Below are 23,623 nucleotides of genomic sequence, written 5' to 3' on the forward strand. Positions count from 1 at the left end.
TTCCGGGTCACCAAGGAGCTCCGGCACTGTCAGCGACGCCCGCAGGACAGAGGCGGATACTGCACACAATTGAATCAACAAAACAAAATCCTCAACACGAAGCACAACATCCGCCTGTGACCTTCAAGGTAAAACGCTGCCAAAGTCAATACAACGAAATTTGATATTTATTTTCAGAGTGAAACACAAAAAATGCAAATGAGTGTCAGAGGAATAATACAAAAGTGTTCTGGTACTAATTTTTAAGAACAAGGTATGAAGATGAAGATATGAGAAAGAGTGGTTGAGAAGAAGAGAAATGGCGATCACTGAGGAGCAGTGTACTTTAAGAGTGTTGATGGAGAAGTATAGAGAAGGTCAGAAGGTGATGAACTGTGGATCTTTGTGGTCTTTGTGGATCTACAGAAAGTATGTGATGAGAGTATGGTATAGGTGGATGAGACTGTAGAAGAGAAGAAGAATGAAAGTAAATAGAAGCAATGAGCAGGAGAAAGGTGGAAAGGTGAAGAGAAGTATGGAAGATAGATACCCGGGAGTCAACCACCCAAAGGAAGGGTCAGTGCACAGGAGAGGTGGTAGAAGTAGAGGTTGCAGGCGGGGTGGAGTGAAAGGAGACAAGTGTCTGATATGACCGATACTTACGACAGAAAAATAGCACCAAGAGTGAAAGAGAAGGTTCAAAAGATGATAGTGAGACCTGCTGTGATGCATGGTTTGGAGATGGATGTTGAAGGTGGAGCTGCCAGAAGGAAAACAGAAAAACCTCTGAGGTGATCCATGAATACAGTGGAAGACATGGGGTTGGTGTGACAGAGGAGGGTGCTGGGATAGGTGGGTGGGTGAGATGGAAGCAGATGGTGAACGCTGATAATAATATAAGATAAGATAAGATAATACAATTTAATTAGGGGGCATTTATTTTGAAAGCGCTGAGTGGCGGAAGCGGGGCAGGTTTCCGGTGCTTGTGTTCACTGTGGAGTGGCTCGCCTTGGCTCGGTTCGGTTCGGTCCGCGACAGAGGAGCAGCTGCAGCGTGGGCAGTGCAGAACCAGCGTGTGACCGCGGAGGAACCATGGCGGCCCCTGCTCTCTCCGGCCGGGCTGGCTCGTCGGGCAGCCTCGGGAACAGCCCCACCATGGCCGCCGGGAGGCTGCCGCACGGCGGCGGGCCCGAGCTGGACTTCAGGTCGGCGGCCCGCATGGAGGATCTGAACCGGCTCATCCAGGAGTTCAGCAAGCACGACCAGCGGGAGTACGACGACCAGCGGGCTCTGGAGATCCACACGGCCAAGGACTTCATCTTCTCCATGCTGGGTGAGGACACGCACGCACACACACACGCACACACCAGGCTGCGGTAAACATCCTCGGACTCCACCTGATTATTTCAGCTGGTGTGAGCGCGGAGCTGCAGGGGTGATCCAGATGTGCAGAGGCTCAGGTGATGCACATCTGCTCCACCTGGACCGCATTAGGGATCGCATGCATCCTCTTAGCCTCTCTTCTTCTCGTTTCTTGGTTTAAAACGAACATAAAAGTGTAGCTGAGCTTCTCCAGGTGCTGCACAAATACGGAAATACTAAACACAGACGACACTAACACCACCCTCAGTGCAAGGTGAAGCCCACTACAATCCCAGCCTCATCCACACCTTCAAATATATTAAAAACAAACAAATCTTCACTAATATTAAACTTCCAGCTGTGAGGACTCCGACCAGCAGGTGTTTTTTCCGCACATAGCGCATCAGTGAGGAACAAATGTGCTCAAATATATTTAAAATTGTCAGATTAAATTCTGCCAAATTAGTTGTCCGAATTTCTTTTACAGCGAGAAATAAATCATCCGTTTTTTCCCCAAACATCACCCCGTGGGGCAAATGAAAAGATTCCAGTTCCTCTGACGTCCAGCAGAGGCAGCAGTGAGTCAGTCCCCCATAGACTCCCATGTTAAAACTGTACAGCAGAAATAAACATGATTGCAGCCTGATACACAAACTGTTTGTCTCTGTGGATAATGTCCTCCTTCGTAACACCTGTACAGTAGAAGAAAGTTTTTAGGGTTCACCTGGTTAAACTGTAATAAGGCTTAAAGTTTATATGATTAGGGGCGTGGCCTCTTTGACTGATGGGTGGATGATGACACAGGTGGCTGTAGCTGCTAGCTGACTGCTCAGCTTCACCTGAACTGGACCTCTGGACCGTGTTTGTGCTGTTGGAGCCTTTTGGAACATTTTCAATGTGTCACGTGACCAATAACATGGCTGCTGTGAGGTTACTGTAGTAACAGCTCATCCACGAAGGCGGAGCTCCGGTCCTGCTAGGGGAAATTCTTGGATTTTAGCATGTAGGATTTCTGCGGCACAACCAGGAAACTGATTTGTTGTGTGCACATGTGTGGAAATTATTTTATTTTATTCCCAATATTGGTGCAGGATTTGGAAAAATTAACTGTGTGAGGGGACGACGCATCTGTTGACCTTTGTGTTGAGCACTCTCTTTGATTGGTTGGTGATTTCAGTGCATGTGTACAAGCTGGCGCGCCGCGCTGAGCTGATGTCAGATGATTTGCGTCAGCGTCCTCCGTCTCATTTTTCTGGCCTTCGTGCTTTGATTATCCTGCAGTTTGCTGTGTGTTTGCAGGTGGCTGAATAATTTAGTTGTGTTGCTTTGTGGTGCAGACGCACAACACTCCTTGTGAATGCGTGTTTAGTTCACATCACTCGTGCTAAATCTGACTCTCTTAGAGGAGCTCTTCAGCTTCTGCCGTGCTGAATATTGTCTCGATGGCCTGTATGAGGTCACTGCGGTCAGGTGCAGGGAGGAGCTGTGATTGGCTCATGCAGGTGCGTGCTCAGTGCTCATTTAAGGAGCTCTTGATTCTGATGGTGGAGCGTGCACTTTCTGTATCGCTCGATGATGTTCGTTAGAACACGGGCACGAAAATCCAGATTAAAATCCAATGAATCGCTCCGCACAGTGTTTGTTTTTGTTTATTTATTCAAGAGTTTGTTTACAAACAGTTGACAGAGTTTGAAAATAAAGAAAATTATTTTCATTAGATATTTCTGTATACTCTGTTTGTATTAACATTTACTTTTTTTTATTAAATGATGATCTAATGTTTGACTTTGTTTCTCTGTAACATTTGAAGCGTTTGATCAGAAATAACATTTTAGTTTATTACGTTGACCTTTGAATTTATTTGAATTGCTCTACAGCACATTTGTTGTGTTTAGCATTTTGAAGATATGCCAAGATATAAATGGTAAATATGTCTTCACATTTCACTTAGGAGAAAAAATGAACCTCACACAGCTTTAATATCTGACATAAATCAGGAATTACAAGGTTATAATTAAAATTTTGAAGGCGGTGGGGCCCTAACCTTTCAAAATAAAAGGCCACAAATCTGCTGAGAGGACTCAGCTCATCATAACTGAACCTGAGAGGAAGTGCGGAGGATGGAGTGCAGGAATGCGAGTTTGATAATGACGCTGGAGCGCCTCCAAGATCTGGATGTAAAAAGACTCTCTCACACACACACACACACACACACACACACACACACACACACACACAGAAACTGCAGAAATGTCCATCTGACAGAGCCGCACACTCACATTAGTGTTCATTTTCTCAGATGTACTGACAGTCTGCCAGCTCGCACACGGCGCCTCCTCACAGAAATAACAAGCGTTCCAAAATGTCCCAACAGGAAGCGGCGCTCCATCCTGTCTTCACAGCTCGCTCACTGTTTGCAGCTCACAGACAGACCAAAAGAAAAGCGATGAGGCGGTTTTATGCTCCAGATTTAATCAATCCAATCAATAAAAAAGGAAAATCAGTCAGGAATTATAAAGTGAGTGTGAGACGTTCATTCAAAGACAGTGTGTATTTGCAGGATCGTCTCTGTACCGAGGTAACGAGCAGCCCCCGAGCTGAGTTCATCTGATTTATTTGAAACTGTTTCTGAGAGACGGACTGCGTGCGTCCAAACAACCGCAGCGCAGGAATGCAGTCGACAGCCAGGAAGTGTGTGCGCCTCTTCTTTAAACTCAGCAGAGCGGAAAACTCGTCCAGGCCGGCCCGGCCCGACCGATGGGGCTGAACGCAGTGACCCGTCGGGGCTCACGCGGTCCGCTTCCAAACACAGCGAGCTTCAAAAATAGACCTGACATGAAAGGAACTGGAAAACAGGAGGGCCAAACTGGACCCGATCCAGACTGAGCTGGACACAAACGAAGCAGACTTCGTTAAAAGCTCACCTTAACATCAGCCTCGTCTGTGAAAGCAAAAACCAGACTGGACAAATCGGCAGAGCCGCCGGTCAACGTTAAAGAATTTAATTACAGCAGGGGGAAGCTTTTAAATCGATGTTAGTCGAACTTTATCCAGATACGAATGAGGTGCTTCTGACGTCAGTCTATCTTGTAAGCAGACGTGCCCGGACCTGCCCTCCTCGGCCACGACCTGCAGCTCATCTGGAGGAACGTTGCGTCGTTCCGCCAATCAGTCAAGAGATTGGATCTCTGCAGTGCATCCTGGGGGTTCCTCGGGGTCTCCTCCCAGGTCCACATTCCTGAGGTCAGCCACAGCCATCCTGGTCAGATACTGAACCCGCTCAGCTGGCTGTAAGACGAGTATCTCGAGGCCTAAATCCTGACCCCCGGTTACACTTGTGTGCGTGGTGCTCGTTTTTACACATAATCTTTATCTGATCCTTTTTGTCGTCCTCTGTTTCAGGAATGGTCCAGAAGTTGGACCAGAAGCTCCCCGTGGCCAACGAGTACCTCCTCCTGTCAGGAGGCGTTCGGGAGGGCGTGGTGGACATGGACCTGGACGAGCTGAGCGTCTACGCCCGCGGCACAGACTACGACATGGACTTCACCCTGCTGGTCCCTGCGCTCAAACTCCACGACCGCAACCAGCCGGTGACCCTGGACATGAGACACTCGGCGCTGGGCCACTCCTGGCTCAGCCTCCGCCTCTTCGACGAAGGAACCATCAACAAGTGGAAGGACTGCTGCACCATCGTCGACCACATCAACGGCACCACCAACTACTTCTTCTCCCCAACACTGGTGGCTGACTGGTTCTACCAGTCCATCTCCTTGGTGCTGCTGGAGGTGCAGAAGAAGCCGCAGAGAGGAATGCCAAGGGTGGAGAAGGTGGAGCGGAACGGCACAATCATCTCCGTCATCCTGGGCGTCGGGAGCAGCCGGATGCTCTACGACATCGTCCCCGTGGTGTCGTTTAAAGGGTGGCCGGCTGTCGCCCAGAGCTGGCTGATGGAGAATCACTTCTGGGATGGGAAGATCACCGAGGAGGAGGTGATCAGCGGCTTCTACCTCGTCCCCGCCTGCTCCCACAAAGGCCGCAAGGAGAACGAGTGGCGCCTGTCGTTCGCCCGCAGTGAGGTGCAGCTGAAGAAGTGCATCTCGTCCAGCCTGATGCAGGCGTACCAGGCCTGCAAAGCCATCATCATCAAGCTCTTGTCCCGCCCCAAAGCCATCAGCCCCTACCACCTCCGCAGCATCATGCTGTGGGCCTGCGACCGCCTCCCCGCCAACTACCTGGCGCAAGACGACTTCTCCGCCCACTTCCTCCTGGGCCTGATCGACGACCTGCAGCACTGCCTCGTCAACAAGATGTGCCCCAACTATTTCATCCCTCAGTGCAACATGCTGGAGCACCTGTTGGACGAGACGGCCATGCTGCACGCCCGCAAACTCTCCTCCGTGCGCTCCGACCCAGCCGAGCACCTGCGCACCACCATCGAGCACGCCAAGGCCGCCAACAGGCTGACGGTGGAACTGCAGTGGCGGGGCAGCACCAACAACCTGCCATCGCCGCAGTCCGACGCCGGCGGAGAGAACCAGCCCGACGACCGGCTGGCCAAGAAGCTTCAGCAGCTCGTCACGGAGAATCCGGGCAAATCCATCTCAGTCTTCATCAACCCGGACGACGTCACGCGGCCGCACTTCCGCATCGATGACAAGTTCTTCTGAGACTGACTTCCTCCTCCCTCTCAGCCTTTCTCCTCCTCGCCTTGTCCCCACCTCCTCTGAAACTTTGTTTTTTTAATTTTTTTATGTTTCTCTGCCACAGAGTGAAGTGAGGTGATCGTCTTGTCGTGTCTGCCACAATTTTTTTATTTTTTATTTTTCTATTCCCGTCCCCACCTCCTCCTCTTTCACTGTGTGCCCTGTGGTTTTTACCTGCTGAATGCCTTTTACACACAGCTGCACAGCAGCAGGTTGTTTTACAAATGAAGGAAGAGATGGAAGTCCACCTTCGGCCGGCTCTGCTGCTCCAGTGTTCGTAGTTTGTAGTTCAATATAATTATCAGGGATCCTGGAAATGAGACGAGTCCACCAACTCCTGAAATCGTGACGTGTGTCTCACGCCAGACTCGCTGTCGTTTAAATTTGGCGCTGAAGCTCTGACGGCAGAAACGATGTGAAAGCGAGGAGCTGGGCTAAAATCAGCTGCTTTGATACGAATGTGGGAATTTCAGTGCTGGCGTGGCCAAAGCCTCAGTTTTTATTTCATTTTTACTTTTCTGTGATATAGTGAAGAACAATCAAAGCATAAATAAATAAATCCTATTTCTGCAAAGACTCAGCATTTCCACTGTTCACCCGTGCTCTTCAGGCCTTCTGCAGTTCTCATGTTGGACACCAGCCGAATTCTGATCGATGGAGATCTGATCCTGAGCTTTTCAGTTTGTGGACTTCAGCTGTTCCACCTGCTCCTTAAAGACCAGACAAACTAAAACTCCTCAAAGACGAATTTCTCCCAACGATTTAGGAAGAATTCGGTGACAATCTGTTTGTTTTCCAGCACGATGAAGCTCCAAGTTACACGCCTCAGGTGATTACTGAGGCTCAGAGATCATCACATTCATATTTGGATCCGTGCATGGATCATTGATGAGGCAGGACTGCATTTGTCCAGCAGAGAACTGCAGGAGTCATGAAGGTCGGTCTAAATGCTGACCAGTGCAGAAAAACTGAAGCGAGCGTCAGCTGCTCTTCACCTCCACGCGCTCGTTCCTCGTGATGACACGAGTACGAGGTTTTCATAATTATGAGCAAGTTACTCAAAATATCTAATGACTCGTTTTCCAAACCAAACAGCAAGTTTTCGCAGCAGCTCGGCGTCGAGCATTTCAGAGCTCGCTGATCGGACGGCGGACGCTTTCAGGAGCTGCGGACAGCCTGAAGTGTCACATCGAGGAGCAAAAGCAGCAGAGCTCGGACGAAGGTGGATTTTGTCCCTCTGAGGAATGTCTTAGTCCCACCGCGGGACGACGATCATGGTACTAACGTCTTAGAAACTAACTGTAAAAAGGAACAAAGTGACTGAACTCTGACATGTGTGGGCAGAAGGAGGAATAGACTGACGATGGTTTGTCGACTACTTTTCGTCTGATTTTGCACAGAATGTAAAAAAAACAAACACCGCCGTGTTTCCTCTCGATGGCGGACGCCGTGTCCTCCTCACTGTCGAATGACGGTATATCATATCAGTTGATGGTGACACTTTACCGACGCGTGGTCGCAGTGCACGCTGTAGATGTTCTCATTAACCGGCAGAGCTGCAGTGATTGTGATTGGTCCAAAGACGCAGCTTCCCCTGATGGAGTCGGCTGAGCTGCCGGATGGTGTTGCATCTCGTTCGCGCTCGCAGGCTCACGTTCTGACAGACGCCCTGGATCCCGTGTAGTTTGCAATGTTTTCCCAGTTTTCCTCATTTCAGTTTGTTTTGATGAGCTTGAGCGTAGTCCAGAATCCTTCCAGACATTCCAGGGTCCAGATCCAGACGGATGGCGTAGCTCGTGGTCCTGATGGGGGCGTGGTGGGTTTTGGGCCTGTGCGTGTGAGCGAGGCGTAACAGTTTGGGACTTGAAGCTCACAGCAGCGTTTCTGTTTACTGCTCAGGTTAATCTGCTGCACGGCGACCGCAGTCAGTAACGTGTCACTTCCGGCTCGATATCACCGGCCTCGCTCGCCACTTCCTCTTTCTCCATCTTGTTTGTTTTGATCACTATTTAATAAGCTTCACTGTAACTTAGTTTATTATTTCTAACCTGACCGATGTTTACTCCGCAGCTGCTTCTTAGTGTTTGGATGTCGAGGGTTCGACTCCCCTTCAGCGCCGCCAGCTCGCCACGTGATCGTCGGCCTTTCAGGTCGCTCACAAAACATTGGGACCAAATCCCGATTGGGACTTTTTACACTCCAACTGTAGGTGGAGGTTTGGTGTGATGGAGCTCCAGGCTGGTTTCTGGCACAGTTACTGTGCAGTAAGCAAACGCTGTTTGGCTCCAGAAACCACCGATTATGTGGCGAGCCTCAGTTTGGAGCTCAGGCAGCTTGGCTGCGGGATGTGTCTAATGAGATGGTGCTGTGATGTCATTACCACCACCTCTACAAGGGTTTTTTTGAGGGGCACAAATCATCACAGATTTAGCCACATGACCATCAGACACTGTGGTGTCGTGTTTATATACAAGGAAAAGAAAAATGTGCTTCATCTCAGCTTCAGCCTCTGTGAAACCTAAATATTGATTACAGAGTCAGAGCCTGTGCTCAGCTCTGATTGGACAGCTGAAGCGCGACTGCAGTCAGCACTAATGCGAGCAGCTCACTACAGCTTAAAAACACTAAAGCAGATATTTTTGATCTCCTGACGTAAACGAGCATCGGCGACATCTGCCGCCTTCAGGATGCGACTGCGCGCCGGCGTGTTTGAGCCGCAGCTGGTTGTGCCGAAGGTGAGTCGTCCCAGGTTTGTTTTGTTTTTTTGTCAAAGTCTGAAACATTTCCAGGAAAATGCAAAAAACCAGAAAAAGAATCTGCAGACGTCTGCAGACAATGCGATCTCCATATCCTCATCCTCAAGTGCAATTAGTGAACACAGAACAAGTACACACTTATACAAACGCACATATACGTCATGTAGCATTAAGACACTGAAGTAAGTTAAAGCTGAACGGTACACTGCTCTGCCGACCCCACAGACCCGCACTGACACTCCCACTCAGAGGTTTTTCACACCATCAAAGTGCCGCACCACGCTCTCCTGCTCGGTGGAAATGTAATCAGTGTGTTCTTCTGAGCTCCGTGACTTTTGACCTTACTGCTTTCTCTATTTGTTGAGAACCTTTTGACTGTGAGTTTTTATTTTTCTGTACCTCGCTGCTCTGCTTTGTTATGACGATGGATTTCTTTATGCAACGTAGACGTGGGTGGGTGTATCCCTTCAGATGGCAGCTCCTCCCCATCTGTGAAGGCTCTTCGCTGGATTTCACTATAAAGTCTTTTAAGCTGAATTTCTCTCTACGTCCTCAGTGAGTCTTTCTCAAATTTACATCTAAAGTTCTCAATAAAATGAAACCTTAGTTTACATTTCATGAAAGGAAAAACAGTTAATGAAGTTCTGCATCAACTTCAGTTCTTAATAAGTGTAACTGACATCTCGGTGTCATCAGAAAAGTAAATTAAACTGCAGAATATGAGCATCAAACCCTGGAAAGTCTCGCCTCCACAGAGTAAATCAGGCTGTCATCTGCACAGCGATCGATTCTGTTGAAGAGTGGCTGAGAAGAAAAACACTCCAGAAGTGAATCTGGGGCGGCGCCACTCAGATTACGATTGTCTGCAGTTTTAGGGAACAACAAGAAAATTCAAGATTTGGTCAACAAGGCCTCACGATTGAACCCTGGATTGTGCCACTTCAGTTGACTCATTAGCTCATGTGATTTGTTTTACAAAATTTGCATTGCACAGATTTATTTATCTTAATTATACTACAGTTAGAGACCAGAATAAAGACGGGAGGCCTCAGGATCAAACATCAAACCTGCTATTGGATTTGTGGTTGACATTTAAGTTAAACAGGGAGCTGTTTATTTATTAGTAACGTTTGTTGGACCATAGAAGAAGAAGGAAATGTCTTTATCATCTGCGTAGTTCTCAGATATGAGAGCCCAGAACTAATTCTTAGGCTACGTCCACACGTACCCGGGTATTTTTGAAAGATTTTTCTATGCGTTTGCACCTTTCGTCCACACGTAAACGCCGTTTTCGGTCACTGAAAATGGAGATTTCTAAAAACTCCGGCCAGCGTGGAGATTTTCGAAAACTCAGTTTTTGCGCTTACGCATGGACGAGAAAAACGGAGAAAACGCAGCGTCAAAGGTGTGCGCCTTTTTTGACGTCACACTGTGCGCCACGTTATTGTTTCGGTGAAATGAATTTCTACAATACTGTTAATTCTACTCTCTGCAGTGTTTAAATGCTTACATATACACACAGTTACTGTCCCTCCACACACACGACTCTGTTCTGCTTCTATGCCCCAGCTTTGTTTACTTTTTCCCACCGAGGCTTCTAGACTTCTGATTGGCCAACATTTCTGCACGGTTAGGAATATATCGCCACCTGCTGCTTTGGCATGTTCATAGCAGCGTTTTCCTTCATTTCTGCCTTTATGTGTGGACGGGATTATTTTTTAAAACGAAAACGGAAAATCTCCGTTTTCAAAAATACCCGTGTACGTGTGGACGTAGCCTCAGAGTAAATTGAAAACACTAAAAGCTTTGCTGCATTCAAATAACTAAAGTTACGTAGAGGACAGATCATCATCTGCATAGAACTGAGTAAGAATCTGACATCTTATTGAATATCTGAAAGTCCATAATTTAATCCTGTCAACAGATATTAATGATATAGTTTTTGATCTATTAATAAATAGATCAAATAGGCCGTATGATACTCTGAGAGGAGTACATCTGTAAATAACGGGCCCATAATAGAGCCTTGACGTACTCCACCTTAATCGACTTTGCTCCATTTATTTAAACACCAACACTGTGGGACGAGAGCAGGTTCATGATCTCGCGTCGTACTGCAGAATTGGGCTCAGGAACAGGTTGAATCGAACCCTGGGGAACATCCCTGAGTAAGACCTTCAGAAAGAAGCCTCAGGTCTGCACATTATGTCACATTTATTACACACAGCATGTGTGTGTGTGATCGGTTTCCAGTACTGTCAGGTCACAACATGAACATCTGCTATCGTGTGCCCAATTTTTTCCCATGTATGGATAAAAAAACCTTCCTGCTGACCAAAGTTTAAAATGTTGAGCGTAGAAATGGGGATTTAGTATAATCATGGTCTTTAATTCTTCTATATAAAGGTGATCATTTCTGGATACAGAATAAGGAGATGCAGTCTTGTTTGCAGATGATGGCACACATAAGGTAACGTGTGCGCTACATTAAAGATGCTCAATCTTCTGAGAATATGACGTCATGCACGTGGTTGGTGCCGCAGGCCGTTGAAATAATGTTAAAATGACATCATAAGTCACATGGCCTCTGTGACACTTTAGACTCAGACACATTTAAAAACCATCCAGACTAAAGGTTTCAATCGGACACTCAAACACTTCGTCTAATTAACCCTCAGGCAGGGTGAGCTGGTGGATTCCTTCACTACATCCTTTAAGCAGCTTCCTCTCTCGACCACCGGGGGGAGCAGTGAGAGGAAGCAGCTCGCTCTGTGTGAGCGGGTATGATGGAGGGAGCTGTCATGTGAACGGAGGCTGTTTGTGCACACAGTGACTTTATCTCCTGTAATGTGGAACTACTGTTGTAAATAGCACTTGATAAAATAACTCCTGTCTGACTCTTCGTCTGCGTCCGCTTCATTCAGCCGCCCGGCGCCACACAGCTCATCTCAAACGCCTCATTTTGCTTCCTCCTAACCTTTCTCTTCTCTCCTGCTTCCTGGTGCCTCAGCACCTGTCTCCTCCACCTGCTCTCCTCTCTCCATCTCGCCTCCTGCTGGGTTTGGATCGCGCTCAGCTCTTTCTGGCCGCCGTCAGAGCGCTCGCCGTTCCAAGAGGAAACTATCCATCACTGTCCAAATATAACCACAGCATGTAAACACGCTGCAGGCTTTACTGCTGATGCTCAGCCTCGCTAAAATCCCCGATTTACAGAAAACACGAGTTATTTACTGATGATCAGCGACGGGGGAACCTGAAACCTCTGTGGGGTCATGTGACTGTGTCAAAACGCCTACAAAATAAAACTTTATTTAAAATCAGTTAACAACAGCTTTAAGCCCAGAAACTGTCCTGCAGTTTATCAGCGGAGAGCTAACCCTCTGTGGACCTGATGGGGAACAATGATGATTCCAGGATGTTCACTTTTTACAGCACTGCAGTCACTTTACACACTCACTTTGACTTGACATCACCTGTGATTTACTTCCAGGTGGTCCCGCCCTAACCTGCTGATGTCGTTAACTCCAACTTTGGTTCAACAGATTTGTTGAGCTGTGCAGGTAAGCTTTAGGCAATTTAAACTGCCTCCATATATGTAGCAATGCTAAATATACTCCTGATAATAAGAAGGAAAAGCAACCCAAACAGCTCATTACACCTGAGCGGCGCACCTTTACCTCGCACAGCTGAATCTGTGGGTGGGCGTTGGTGCTGGTCTATAAATAACCCCTTCTTAACAACAATGTTTTCATAGCTCACCTGTTTAAATGGCATTATTAGGGGTGTGGTCTCTGACTGACAGGTGGATGGTGACACAGGAGTATCCAAGTGGTCTGAGCTCCAGCTTTGGTGAAATTCTCTGATTATATTTGGATGTCACGGAGCTCTGATTGGCAGGTATGGTACTGTGTGATGCTAACACACAGTCTGGGGTTGCTAACTGGCATTAGCTGATAACATAGCCTTCCATCCTCCGGTCCAAACATGGTCACATGTACTTCAGAAACCAGTGAGTCGAGCTATAGTAGCTAACGCCATCGTTCTTATACAGTCTGTCTGCTAACAGTAACAGCTGTTAGAGGAGAAATGTTTACATGCCCAATTACTCCAAACCAAATGCCACCGTAGTACCACCAGTGACCCAGGAGGTGAGCCTCTCAGAGCCTGAACCACGGCGTTGTTAACTGATGTCTATTCTTATTAATGTACAGAATTCACCTGCTTGCTGCTACTACTGCACATTCACCCAATGTATATACTACATATATATGTTCTTCCTCTACAGCCAGCCCCCCCCCCCCATTTTTGCACATGTCGAGGAGCGTGTCAGGCTACATTTCACTGTGTGTTATACTTGTATAACTATGCATGTGACAAATAAAGAACCTTGAACCTTGAACGTTAGGTAAGAAAGTCCAAAAAAAGCCCACTCTGAGTGGATTTCTGTCTGCAGGGGAGGAGTGCTGCTTTTAATGTGACTCATCTTTCACCTTCTCTTCAACAGTAATTGCAGCTGAAACAACCTGATGTGTCTCACTGAACTGGCTGCTACCTGTAAATCCATCTTCTTTGTGAAAACCGAGGATGTTCCCTCCTTCTGATGGGAACTAAAGTAGTTTGGGAACACGTACGACAATAAAGGTGTCAGGCAGCCTTTATGTGCTGCTGTGATGTTGACTCCAGGCCGTCTTTGAGCTCCATTTGTAGCCTGAGTTTATTCCTGTTTAATCAGCGGTGCTGTTAACAGCAGCAGAGAGACCCAGCAGCAGCTGCTCTCTGCAGCGTGTCATGGATGTAGAACAGTTTAACAGTATGCATGGATTCTCAGGCAGGTTCTGAACTGTGGCTTTCTCTGATTAATGAGCAGATTTGTGAAGCTTTATTTGTGTTTAGCTGCTTCCTAAAACTGGGTTTCTACCTCAGAGTCGCGTCCTGTCCTTTGAGGCTAGCATGCTGTTCCTGCTTCATGTCATTGCTGGGTTATGGTGATGTTATTTATATGCACGAGGCTTACACAGCATCTATGACAGAGTACTGAGATTCATCACAAACCTCAGCTACCCACAGACTCAGGAACTCAGATGTAGATGCATCTACATCTGAGTTCCTGAGCTTCATCAATCACAGAACTGTGGCCTTCAGTCCACAGACTCATCTCTTTCCAATTCAGTGCAGCTTTATTGATATAGCACCAAATCACAACAACAGTCCTCTTCATATTCTAAAGCAGTAGTTCCCAAACTTTTTTTGCTGGGCCCCCCTTTGTTTTACAAGAAAAATGTTCGCCCCCCCCCCCCCCCCCCTTCTCGCGCGTGCACGCGCACACATGCACAAACACATCCTCCACACGCCCATATTTTGCTCCATTGCGGTTTATTTCACACCTCAAACATTTAGTAAACAATTAAGCAAATACAAGTAATCTGCAATAAATTACAGGTAGCAATAAAATAAACTATAAAATAAACTCTTTTACGCTGCGTCCACACCTACACGGGTATTTTTGAACACGCAGCTGTTTCGTCCACGTAAACGACGTTTCGAATCATTGAAAACTGCGATTTTTTAAAACTCCTTTTTTGTGTTTACGTGTGGACGAGGAATACAGAGTTCGTCACGCAACGTCAAAGGTATGTGCCTTTTTTCACGTCACGCTGTGCGCCACGTTATTGTTTACATGAGATGAATTGCAGAATGATAGAGACGAAATACTGTTAATCTGACTGTCTGCAGGTTTACACGCAGTTACTGTCCCCCTGTTTAGAAAGGCAGAGGCGTCACGCTGTGATTATTTTACTGTATGTGTAATAATATTCAACATTGCTATCAATGCATTTTTCAAAAAATGCCTCTCTGTGCAAAATGGGTTTAAAAACATAAACAGCTGTGGGATCCTGTTTGTCTGTGATTTAAACAGCAGCGCTGCTCCCGATGAAGGGAAAACCAACCCTGCAGGGAGACTTCGGCACCTGTGCAGGTGAAGCCAAAGGGAAGATTTGCTTCACCATATTTTCTCGTCTTTGGCTTAGAATGAAGTTGGTTTGGAAACATGTTCAGCGATGCTTCATCTCCCGCTTTGCGTTTCTGTGGGCGCCCCCTGTGCTAGCAGTGTCCAAGCGTTTTGTCTTTTTCTTCCCCCCCTTTTCATACCACGCCCCCCCTGCAATGGCTCTGCGCCCCCCTGGGGCTGGGGGGCGGGCCCCACACTTTGGGAAGGTCTGCTCTAAGGTAAAGACCCCACAATCAAACCACGCCCTATAAGCATGCGCTTGGTGACAGTGGGAAAGAAAAACTCCCTTTTAATAGGAACAAACGTCTGACAGAAGCAGGCTGGGGGAGGAGCAACAATCTGAGAGACTGGTTTTGACTGGTTTGGGGGAAAACGTGATCACATTTAGCTAAATCTTAAGGAGTTGGCGTCAGTAGAAGCATTTAAGGTGGCCTGGAGGCACCTGCGGGCTGCGAGGGTCCCACCTGAACATGACTGGGTCTGCTTTTGGCTCGAGATGATGACGTATTGTGATGTTTGCTGATGAATCTGTGCTCTGCGGTCGTTTTAGTGTTTAAATAAAGCAAAACGAGCAGTGCAGGAGACCCTTCACACAGCTCCCCGTGCAACACTTCCTTATAGTTAACGGACAAGCAGTGCGCATGCGCGATGGGCCCCGAGTTTTGCATGTTTTTTTTTTCTTTTCTTTTGTGCACGGAGGTCGCGGGTTCGACTCCTTCTCTTCCGTTGATGCCCTGCGGTGGGATGGGCAAGACCCCGTGCCCTAAAAGTTCCTTCATCACGTTTCCTCCTCACACCAATCAGCACCACCATCGTGTCACCTTAACAGTGACGTCACTCCTGTGCTCTCCTGCCTCGAGCTGCAGCAGCACAGAGAGAGAGAGAGCGGCGCGCGGACACAGCTCAGGTGAACGCACGAGCCTCGACGCCCGCAGGAAGAAAAAAAAACGGCGAAGAAGCAGCTGCGGAGGATCTGAGAGCAGGTCCCGCGGTGCCTCCCTCCAGCTCTCCCGGTACCATCCACCCATCAGCGGTTCATCGGTGATCACATCATCCGAGACTCGACGCTTGTTGATAACAGCTGATTAAGGAAAGAAGGAAGGAAGCAAGGAAGGAAGCAAGGGACGCAGGCTAGGGGAGCACCTCGCCTCGGACATGGAGCTGGTTAAAGAGAAGGCACCCCCAGGTAGGACGGAGGGATGGGTGGATGAAACGGTGCATGGATGGATGGAAGTTTCCCTCATCCTGTGAGGGTGGATGAGAGGAACTTGGTGCTTTTTCCCGCAGAGGGAGGTGGATGGAAGGGTGGAGGCAGGATGAAGGGGACCCGAATGGATGGATGGATGTACGGGTGGATGGGTGGAGGGGACTGATGCATGTTGGGTAAAAGTGTACTGCGGTATCCTGCTGAATGCAGCTGCACTGGAGCTTTTTAGGTGTGGTTATTATGGGATGGGGTGCAGTGTGTGTGTGTGTGTGTGTGTGTGTGTGTGTGTGTGACAGAAGCCTGATGCAGCAAACACACACAGGCAGGCAGACAGGTGAGGGTGGTGATGCTGACTGATGCAGACACATGGATGACGGGTGTCAGGAGGACTGACGGACGCGGAGCGACTGAGCTGCTGTTGGTGCAGTGATGCTTCGCCTGGCCGTCCCGGGCTCCACGGCAACACAACTTAAAATATGGTTAATTCCATTCACACAACATCGCCGTGGACACCGGCCCAGAAACAAGCCTCAGAGACGCAGATCCAAAAGTTCTCCCCAAACATCAAAGGAATACTCGTGAATCCCAGGTCACCATTACAGCGATCCAGCTCTGACCTCAGCGGCAGCTGATAGTTTTATTAAACCCAAAGCTGAATTCCTCTCTTCGTTCTTTGTGTGACGATGTCAGACTCAGCTTAAACTAAATTCATCTGAGAATATACATTTACTCGATTTATTATTAAAATAACCAGTAAGAACAGGACCACGGTAAAACAAAAAGAAAACAAGAACGTTCATTTGGGATATTTTAATCATTTCCTCCTAATTCACTGCTCTTAAGGCCTCGTGCACCTCCTCGCACACGGAGGCGAGCAGCGGAGAAAACAAGTTTGAGTCAAAAACCTTCAAACATAAAACAAACTTCCTGCTCGCTTTTAACTCCACGAAACAGAACTGGAGGAGACTCGGCGCCTCCCTCTTTGTGGTGTATGGATCCGTGCAGACGAGCTGAAGACGCTCAAAACACGTGTCACCACGCGGCATCCATCTTGAAATCCTCCAGGCGTTTTGTTTGGTTGTTTGTATTTACGGATTACCTGTAATTTAAAGTTTTGGAGAAATGAAAACTGCATGTAGAGAAAAACTCTCTGAATCTGAGAGAAGCCATTTTTATCCTGGCAGTGAAGATGCTGAGATCCAGATGTGGCTGAAGGTGGTTCTGCTCGTATTTTAAACTTTTCTCTGCTTTAGCAAACAAGTCCAGCTGTCTCGTTCTCCTTGTGTCGTCTCATTTTTGTGGTGGAAATGCTTCCTCCGGTAACCACGGTTACATTAGCAACGCTAACTCAGCTGTAAGCTGCTGCATGTATGAAGCTTTTTAATGAGCCTGGTTCATTTTAAGTGTCTAACTTGTTGATGAAAATCAATTTATGGCAGCTGCAGTAAAATCAGGTCACTGCTGTCAGCCGAGCACACGAGGAAGCTGGTAATGCAACGCTTCGATTGCATCATTCCTTTATCCTGGTAAGCGTCTGATTGCTGAGGTCTCCAGACTGCAGACGTGACAGCTGACCATCAACACCAAGATTCAGCCGTTACACCAGAGGCAGCACGGGGTCCACGACTTTCAGCCCCCGCCCTAGCGGCACGCCAGAAGTTTCGCACAGATTTTCGTGCTGTCTCTGCGCACACATGGAGAGGCTGCAGCATTAGCAGGGTTAATGCACTTCCTGCAGTTATATTTCCAGCTGGTTTCCTGCACCCACTCTGTCAAAGAAGCTGATCATACATGTTTCTCATATTTGACATAATTCAAATTTTGTTCACCTGTGCCGTCATATTTTCTGCTTTAAAAAATCCACATTTTGAGGTTGGAGGGGTTGGTGGTGATCGTGTTATTTGGCCTCTGGGTCTCTGTGAGCTCCACACTGTGAGGAGCAGTAAAATGAAGTGTACTCGGGCTGAGAGGAGGAAGGAAGAGCTTGTGTGGCCTGAATAACAGCAGCATGTGGTAATCTTTATCTTAGTAATAAATAGAAAGTCCCAGAGTTTGTATTCTTATGGCTCCTGAGTTTGGCTCCACCATCAGATCTGTCTGTGTGGAGTTTGCATGTTCTCCCTGTGCTTGCTGGGTTCTCCAGCTTCCTCCCACACTCCAAACATGTGCAGTTAGTGGGGTAAGGTTAATAGGTCATTCTAAATCACCCATAGGTGTTAATGATTGTCTGTCTTTATGCGTTAGCTCTGTGACAGACTGGCGACCTGCTCAGGGTGTACCCTGCCTCGCCCAGACAGCTGGGATAGGCTCCACCCCCACTGCGACCCTGAATTAGACAAACGGATGGATGAAAATATTCTTAGAAATATTTATTGGTCATGTTTTCATGTAAAGGTTGAGCAGATGCTCATTAATGTGTCTGCAGTGTTGTTCTTACACTGCCCAACAAAACAAGTGCACAGCGGCTAATGTTAGCATGTTTTAAACCGGCGGGCTCATGCTAGCTATGCAGACGGCACAGCAGCAGGTTTGAAGAGCAGAAAGCAATGATGATGCTGCAGAGAGAAGCAGCTCTGTGAAGGACTGCGATCCACCGTCTTTGCATTTAGTTTGGAGTTTTCATTGATTTCACTATTTCACACGTTTTCCCGGTTTGGCACACACGTCAGCCAACTTTCCAGCCGAGTGCACACACTCCTCTCTCCTCTGATCTCCGACCTCAGTACATCAGTACAATCATCTCCACTTCTGCTGCAGCTGAGCCAGGGACCACAACTCCGCCACAAACCCTAAAGGCTACAAGAGGGAAAAAACTGAAAGATCAACATCTGAGGAGGAAACCAGACGAGCATCTTTGTGTAACGGAGGAGCCTCGTATTACGCCGAAGCGCTAAAGTGGCTCAGGAAGAGTCTTAACATCAAGGCTGATCTCTCACAGCGAGAACGCCTCCAACACCATCAGCAACATTTAGCATCTGCAGTCTTCGTCTCCTGAAGGTTCTTATCCATATCAGATATTATACATGTTGCCTAGCAACCACCTAACACGGCAGTCAGAAGCATCCGGGTCTCCCAGCATGGATGAGAGAAAGCTCAGTCCTGTGGTCGGTGCTACGAGGACATGTCAAAGTTACTGATGACACCAGGCAGCAGGAGCAGCAGGCCAATTCACAGTTGATATGTTTTTATTAAAGCGTGTTTGTGACAGATGTTGGCTCATAAAAGAAGACTCACAATAAAACAAGCGTAAAGCAATCCTGCCAGGCGGCTTCCTGCTGCCATAAAACAGAACGCGCTCCGTCGTCGCACTCGCCAAAGATAAACGAGGCTGAACTTTGAGCTAACTGCTTTATGAGTCAGACTCCTTTATGTTAACATTTGGTGTTCATTTGGTGCCCGACAGTCTTTCTCTTTGATGGGGAACAGAGAGGCCTAACCTGCAGTGTGTTGCTGCAGTGCAGCCTCTGTAACATCTGGCTGGAGCGAGTGTCAAAGCTCCTCCAGATGTGGTCCGAGCTGGTTCAGAGACACGTGAAAGCTGTGCTGAAGTCAGTGAAATGTCTGTCAGTCGAAAAGAGTTAAAAGCTGCCGTGAGTCAGCTCTCTGCTGTTCAGGAGAGCTCACAGCATCAGCGCGCTGTATTATCAGCAGAACTGCAGGCCAGTGCAGCTCTCAGCCCACCTGAACGACGGGGAATTATTCTGAGAAATCCTCTTTGTGCCAGCGAGGCCGTGCTGGTAGAATAAACCACGATTATCCTTTAAAAAGCAGAAATGCATTTATTTTCCTTAGTGTGCTTTTTAAAAATCTCACTCTCAAAGCTCTGCATGCTGAAGCAGTCAGAGCTGCTCCAACAATCAACAGTCACATGACACAAAGCTGACGTCTGCTTTAACACAAAACAGCTGGTTTATATCATAGAGAGCCTGTGATGTATAGATGTAGCTGCAACAACAGAAAGTCCGCTATGAGCAGCAGTTGGAGAGAGTTGGAAGGAAGAACTCCCTTTTAACAGGAAGACACCCGACAGCAGTCTGCTGGGAGTGTTTGTGAGGGAGACAGAAGAGAACAGGTAGCAGGACTGAGGGGGCTTCAGGGCTGTAAGCCTACAGGAGGAGTCTGGTGTCGCGTCACTTCCTTGTCTCTCCCTCGCGTGATGACACGGCCAGAATGCGGTCATATATCTGTGAAAGGCAACACTGATTAGATCGATTATTATAACTACAGTGATTACAGCCGGATTGGCGTCCTTGCGGTGGTGCCGTAATGTTTGGTGATAAGAAAAAATTCCAAATAATTCTGGCTATAGATTTTGTTTGGGCAAACAAAGGTACTAATAATTGACATCAAAGAGAGACAAAATGGCAAAGATGAAGAAAGTCGAAGAAGATTTGGAAGAGATTAAGCATTCACTTAATTCGTTGACGTCGGAAATTGAAAAAGTAAATAAGCAACAAGGAATATTAATGTCGATGATGGAGCAAATCAAAGAACTAAAAGATCTGGTCAAGGAGAAAGATAAGACAATCCATTTTTTGGAAAGGAAGGTGGACGACCTAGAACAGCAGGCTCGACTCGAGGAAATGGTCATTACAGGTCTGGAAACTAAACACAGAACATATGCGAGAGTTACCGAATCTGGGACTGGTGCAAAACGAGGAGAGGACGTGCCCCCGATGGAGGAGCTACAATCGTTGGAACGGCAGGTTGTGGAATTCTTTTCGAGTAAAAATCTTCCCCTGCATAGTAACAATATATCTGCATGCTATACTCTTCCTAGAAGGCACAAAAATGCTCCTCCAGCAATTGTAGTGAGATTTGTTAATCGAAAACACAAAGTAGAATTGCTGAGACGGTCCAGCCTTTTGAAAGGAAGTGGAGTATATCTGAATGAACATCTTACAAAAAGAAATGCAGATATTGCAAGACAAGCTCGTATTTTACGGAAGGAGAAAAAGATTCAAGCAACCTGGACCAGGAATTGCAAAGTGATGATTAAACTGAATGGAACACCAGAAGAAGCCAAGGTTGTAACGATTAAGGAACTTGAGGAATTGGACAATTATACGTGATAATATGATTAAGATAGACAAATGGTTGCGACCAATTATGGCTATAACTAGTTTATTTTTGGCAAGGTCAAATGCTACCTCGGGAGGAAAAGGACAAAAGGAAATTGTAAAATTGGATATGGAAGATAACAAGATCAACGGACTTTAAAATATGTTGATAAATGAATGTGAGATTGCTTAGGATCTTTTCTTTCCTTTTTCAGTTTTTTTTTTTTTTTTTTTTCTTTTTCTCCTTCTTTTCTCTTTTTTGTTTCCTTCTCTTTCTTATGAGGTAATAGATAGCGCTAGAATAATTTATGCATTATGTTTGACGACACAGATTATAAATCATATGATTTTGAAGTAGGTATTGACCCTGAAAGGAATGTGCTTAATACAATTAATGTCACATGTGATTATTTTACAGAGGAGCAATTCAGGGATAAGGTTGATATAGCCAATACATTTTCTTTAATTCATATTAACTGCAGAAGTCTTTATAGAAGTTTTGCTTCGATTGAAGATTTTCTGTATAGTCTGAGAGGCAAGTTTCAAATAATTGCTCTGTCTGAAACATGGTTAGATGAGAATAAGGGTTGTAATTTTTGTATTGAAGGATACGATTTGTACTTTGTGAATAGAATTAAGACAAAGGCAGGAGGGGTGGCACTTTTCGTTAATTGTGATTTGAAATGTAAAAAAGTTGAATGTATGTCTGTTGTTATGGATGATTTAATGGAGTCTGTGACAGTAGAATTGGATATAGAAAAGAGAAGTAATATAATTGTAACGTGTATATATAGGAAACCGGGATCACAGATTGAGTTATTTACAGAAGCAGTAGAAAATTTATTGAGTAAGGTTAAGGGAAATAAGACTGTATGTTTGTGTGGTGATTACAATATTGATCTTTGTAAAGTGACAAATGATAAGGCTTCGTCAGATTTTTTTGAATTATTATATGGTAAAGGATTTTATCCTTTAATTATAAAGCCGAGTAGAATAACGGATAAATCAGAAACACTAATTGATCATATTTTTATTAATAGTTTGGAGAATAATATTGAAAGTGGCCTCATCATAAATGATATAAGCGATCATCTACCAGTCTTTTTTATTTTCGATTTAAATATGAAAAGAAAGAAAGAAGCTAGTTTTGTGAGTTATAGAAGGTTAAGAAATGATGAAGCAATTAATAGGTTTAGACAAGATCTCATGGAAACGGACTGGAAGGAGGTTTATGTTAATGAGGTCAACATTGCATACGGAGTATTTCTAAATATATATTTGGCCTTGTATGATAAACATTGTCCATTGATATCATTTAAGCATAAGAAAAAGAATATAAATATGAAACCTTGGATAACTAAGGGTCTTGCAAATGCGTGTAAAAAGAAAAATAATTTATATAGGGAGTATATAATATATAGAACTAAAAATGCGGAAATGAAATATAAACTATATAAAAATAAGTTGGTATTAATATTGAGGAAAGCTAAGAAAGATTACTATAATAAAGTTTTCCAGGAAAACAAAAATAATATTAAGGGCATTTGGAATATTTTTAAAGAGGTATTGGGTAATAAGAACACACCCATAGTTCGGCCTAATTATTTTATTAATAATAATCAAGTTGTTAAAGATAAGACCGAAGTAGCAAACGAATTCAATTCTTTTTTTGTAAATGTTGGACCTACTTTAGCAAATCTAATCAGGAAAAATGATGATCCAGGAGATGAGGAAGCCTGGATAGGTGATAATAGAATGGTTAATTCCATATTCTTAGCCGATACTACCATAAAAGAAATAGTAGCAATCGTAAAAAATTGTAAAAATAAAAAATCTACTGATTGTGAAGGTATAGACATGGTCATAATTAAAAAGACAATAGATTGTATAAGTACTCCTCTTTGTTATATTTTTAATCTTTCGCTACAGTCAGGAGTATTCCCTGACAGAATGAAAGTGGCAAAAGTAATACCATTATATAAATCAGGAGATAAGCATAGTTTTAACAATTATAGGCCAGTGTCTCTTTTATCACAGTTTTCAAAATTGCTAGAAAAACTCTTTGCACAAAGACTTGATAGTTTTATTGAAAAATATCAACTAATACATGAAAACCAATTTGGATTTCGTAAAAATAGGTCAACGGCATTAGCGTTGTTGACTTTTATTGAAGATATTTCACCTGCAACACATAATAATAAATACACAGTGGGAGTATTTGTTGATTTAAAAAAAGCTTTTGATACGATACAACATTCTATTTTGATTCCTAAATTGTATAACCATGGAGTGAGAGGAGTAGCATTGAATTGGTTAATGAGTTATTTAGAGAATAGGTTGCAATATGTTTATTATTTTGGCAATACTTCTGAAAGACTGAAGATTGTATGTGGTGTTCCTCAAGGTTCTATTTTGGGACCTAAACTCTTTAATTTATATATTAATGATATTTGTGACGTATCTAAAAGGTTAAATTCGATTTTATTTGCAGATGACACAAATTTTTATTGTTCTGGAGAGAATTTGAAAGACTTGGTTGAAATTAT

The 23,623-nt window shown here is 45.5% G+C and overlaps 2 protein-coding genes across 2 annotated transcripts in view; both read left to right on the forward strand.

Moving 5' to 3' along the window:
* The first annotated feature begins 25 nt into the window (after positions 1–25).
* Positions 26–11,697, forward strand: LOC101470952 (nucleotidyltransferase MB21D2). The gene is made up of 3 exons (XM_004565024.3): positions 26–128; positions 928–1,312; positions 4,744–11,697. Exons 2-3 carry the CDS (start codon positions 1,072–1,074, stop codon positions 6,006–6,008), a joined length of 1,506 nt encoding a protein of 501 aa, XP_004565081.1. The 5' UTR covers positions 26–128; positions 928–1,071; the 3' UTR covers positions 6,009–11,697.
* Positions 11,698–15,668: 3,971 nt separating this feature from the next.
* LOC101470462 (fibroblast growth factor 12) overlaps positions 15,669–23,623 on the forward strand; it is a 56,893-nt gene continuing 48,938 nt past the window's right edge. The window contains exon 1 of the mRNA XM_004565023.5: positions 15,669–15,996. Within this exon, the coding sequence (XP_004565080.1) occupies positions 15,966–15,996 (31 nt within the window). The 5' untranslated portion in view covers positions 15,669–15,965. The remainder of the gene's footprint in view (positions 15,997–23,623) is intronic.

This window comes from Maylandia zebra, linkage group LG14, assembly GCF_041146795.1.
Source record: "Maylandia zebra isolate NMK-2024a linkage group LG14, Mzebra_GT3a, whole genome shotgun sequence".
Classification (NCBI taxonomy): domain Eukaryota; kingdom Metazoa; phylum Chordata; class Actinopteri; order Cichliformes; family Cichlidae; genus Maylandia; species Maylandia zebra.

Coding starts and splice junctions, on each gene's coding strand:
- LOC101470952 (XM_004565024.3), top strand. CDS start 1,072: ATGGCGGCCCCTGCTCTCTCCGGCCGGGCTGGCTCGTCGGGCAGCCTC. Junction 1,313..4,743: donor CTTCATCTTCTCCATGCTGG/GTGAGGACACGC, acceptor CCTCTGTTTCAG/GAATGGTCCAGAAGTTGGAC.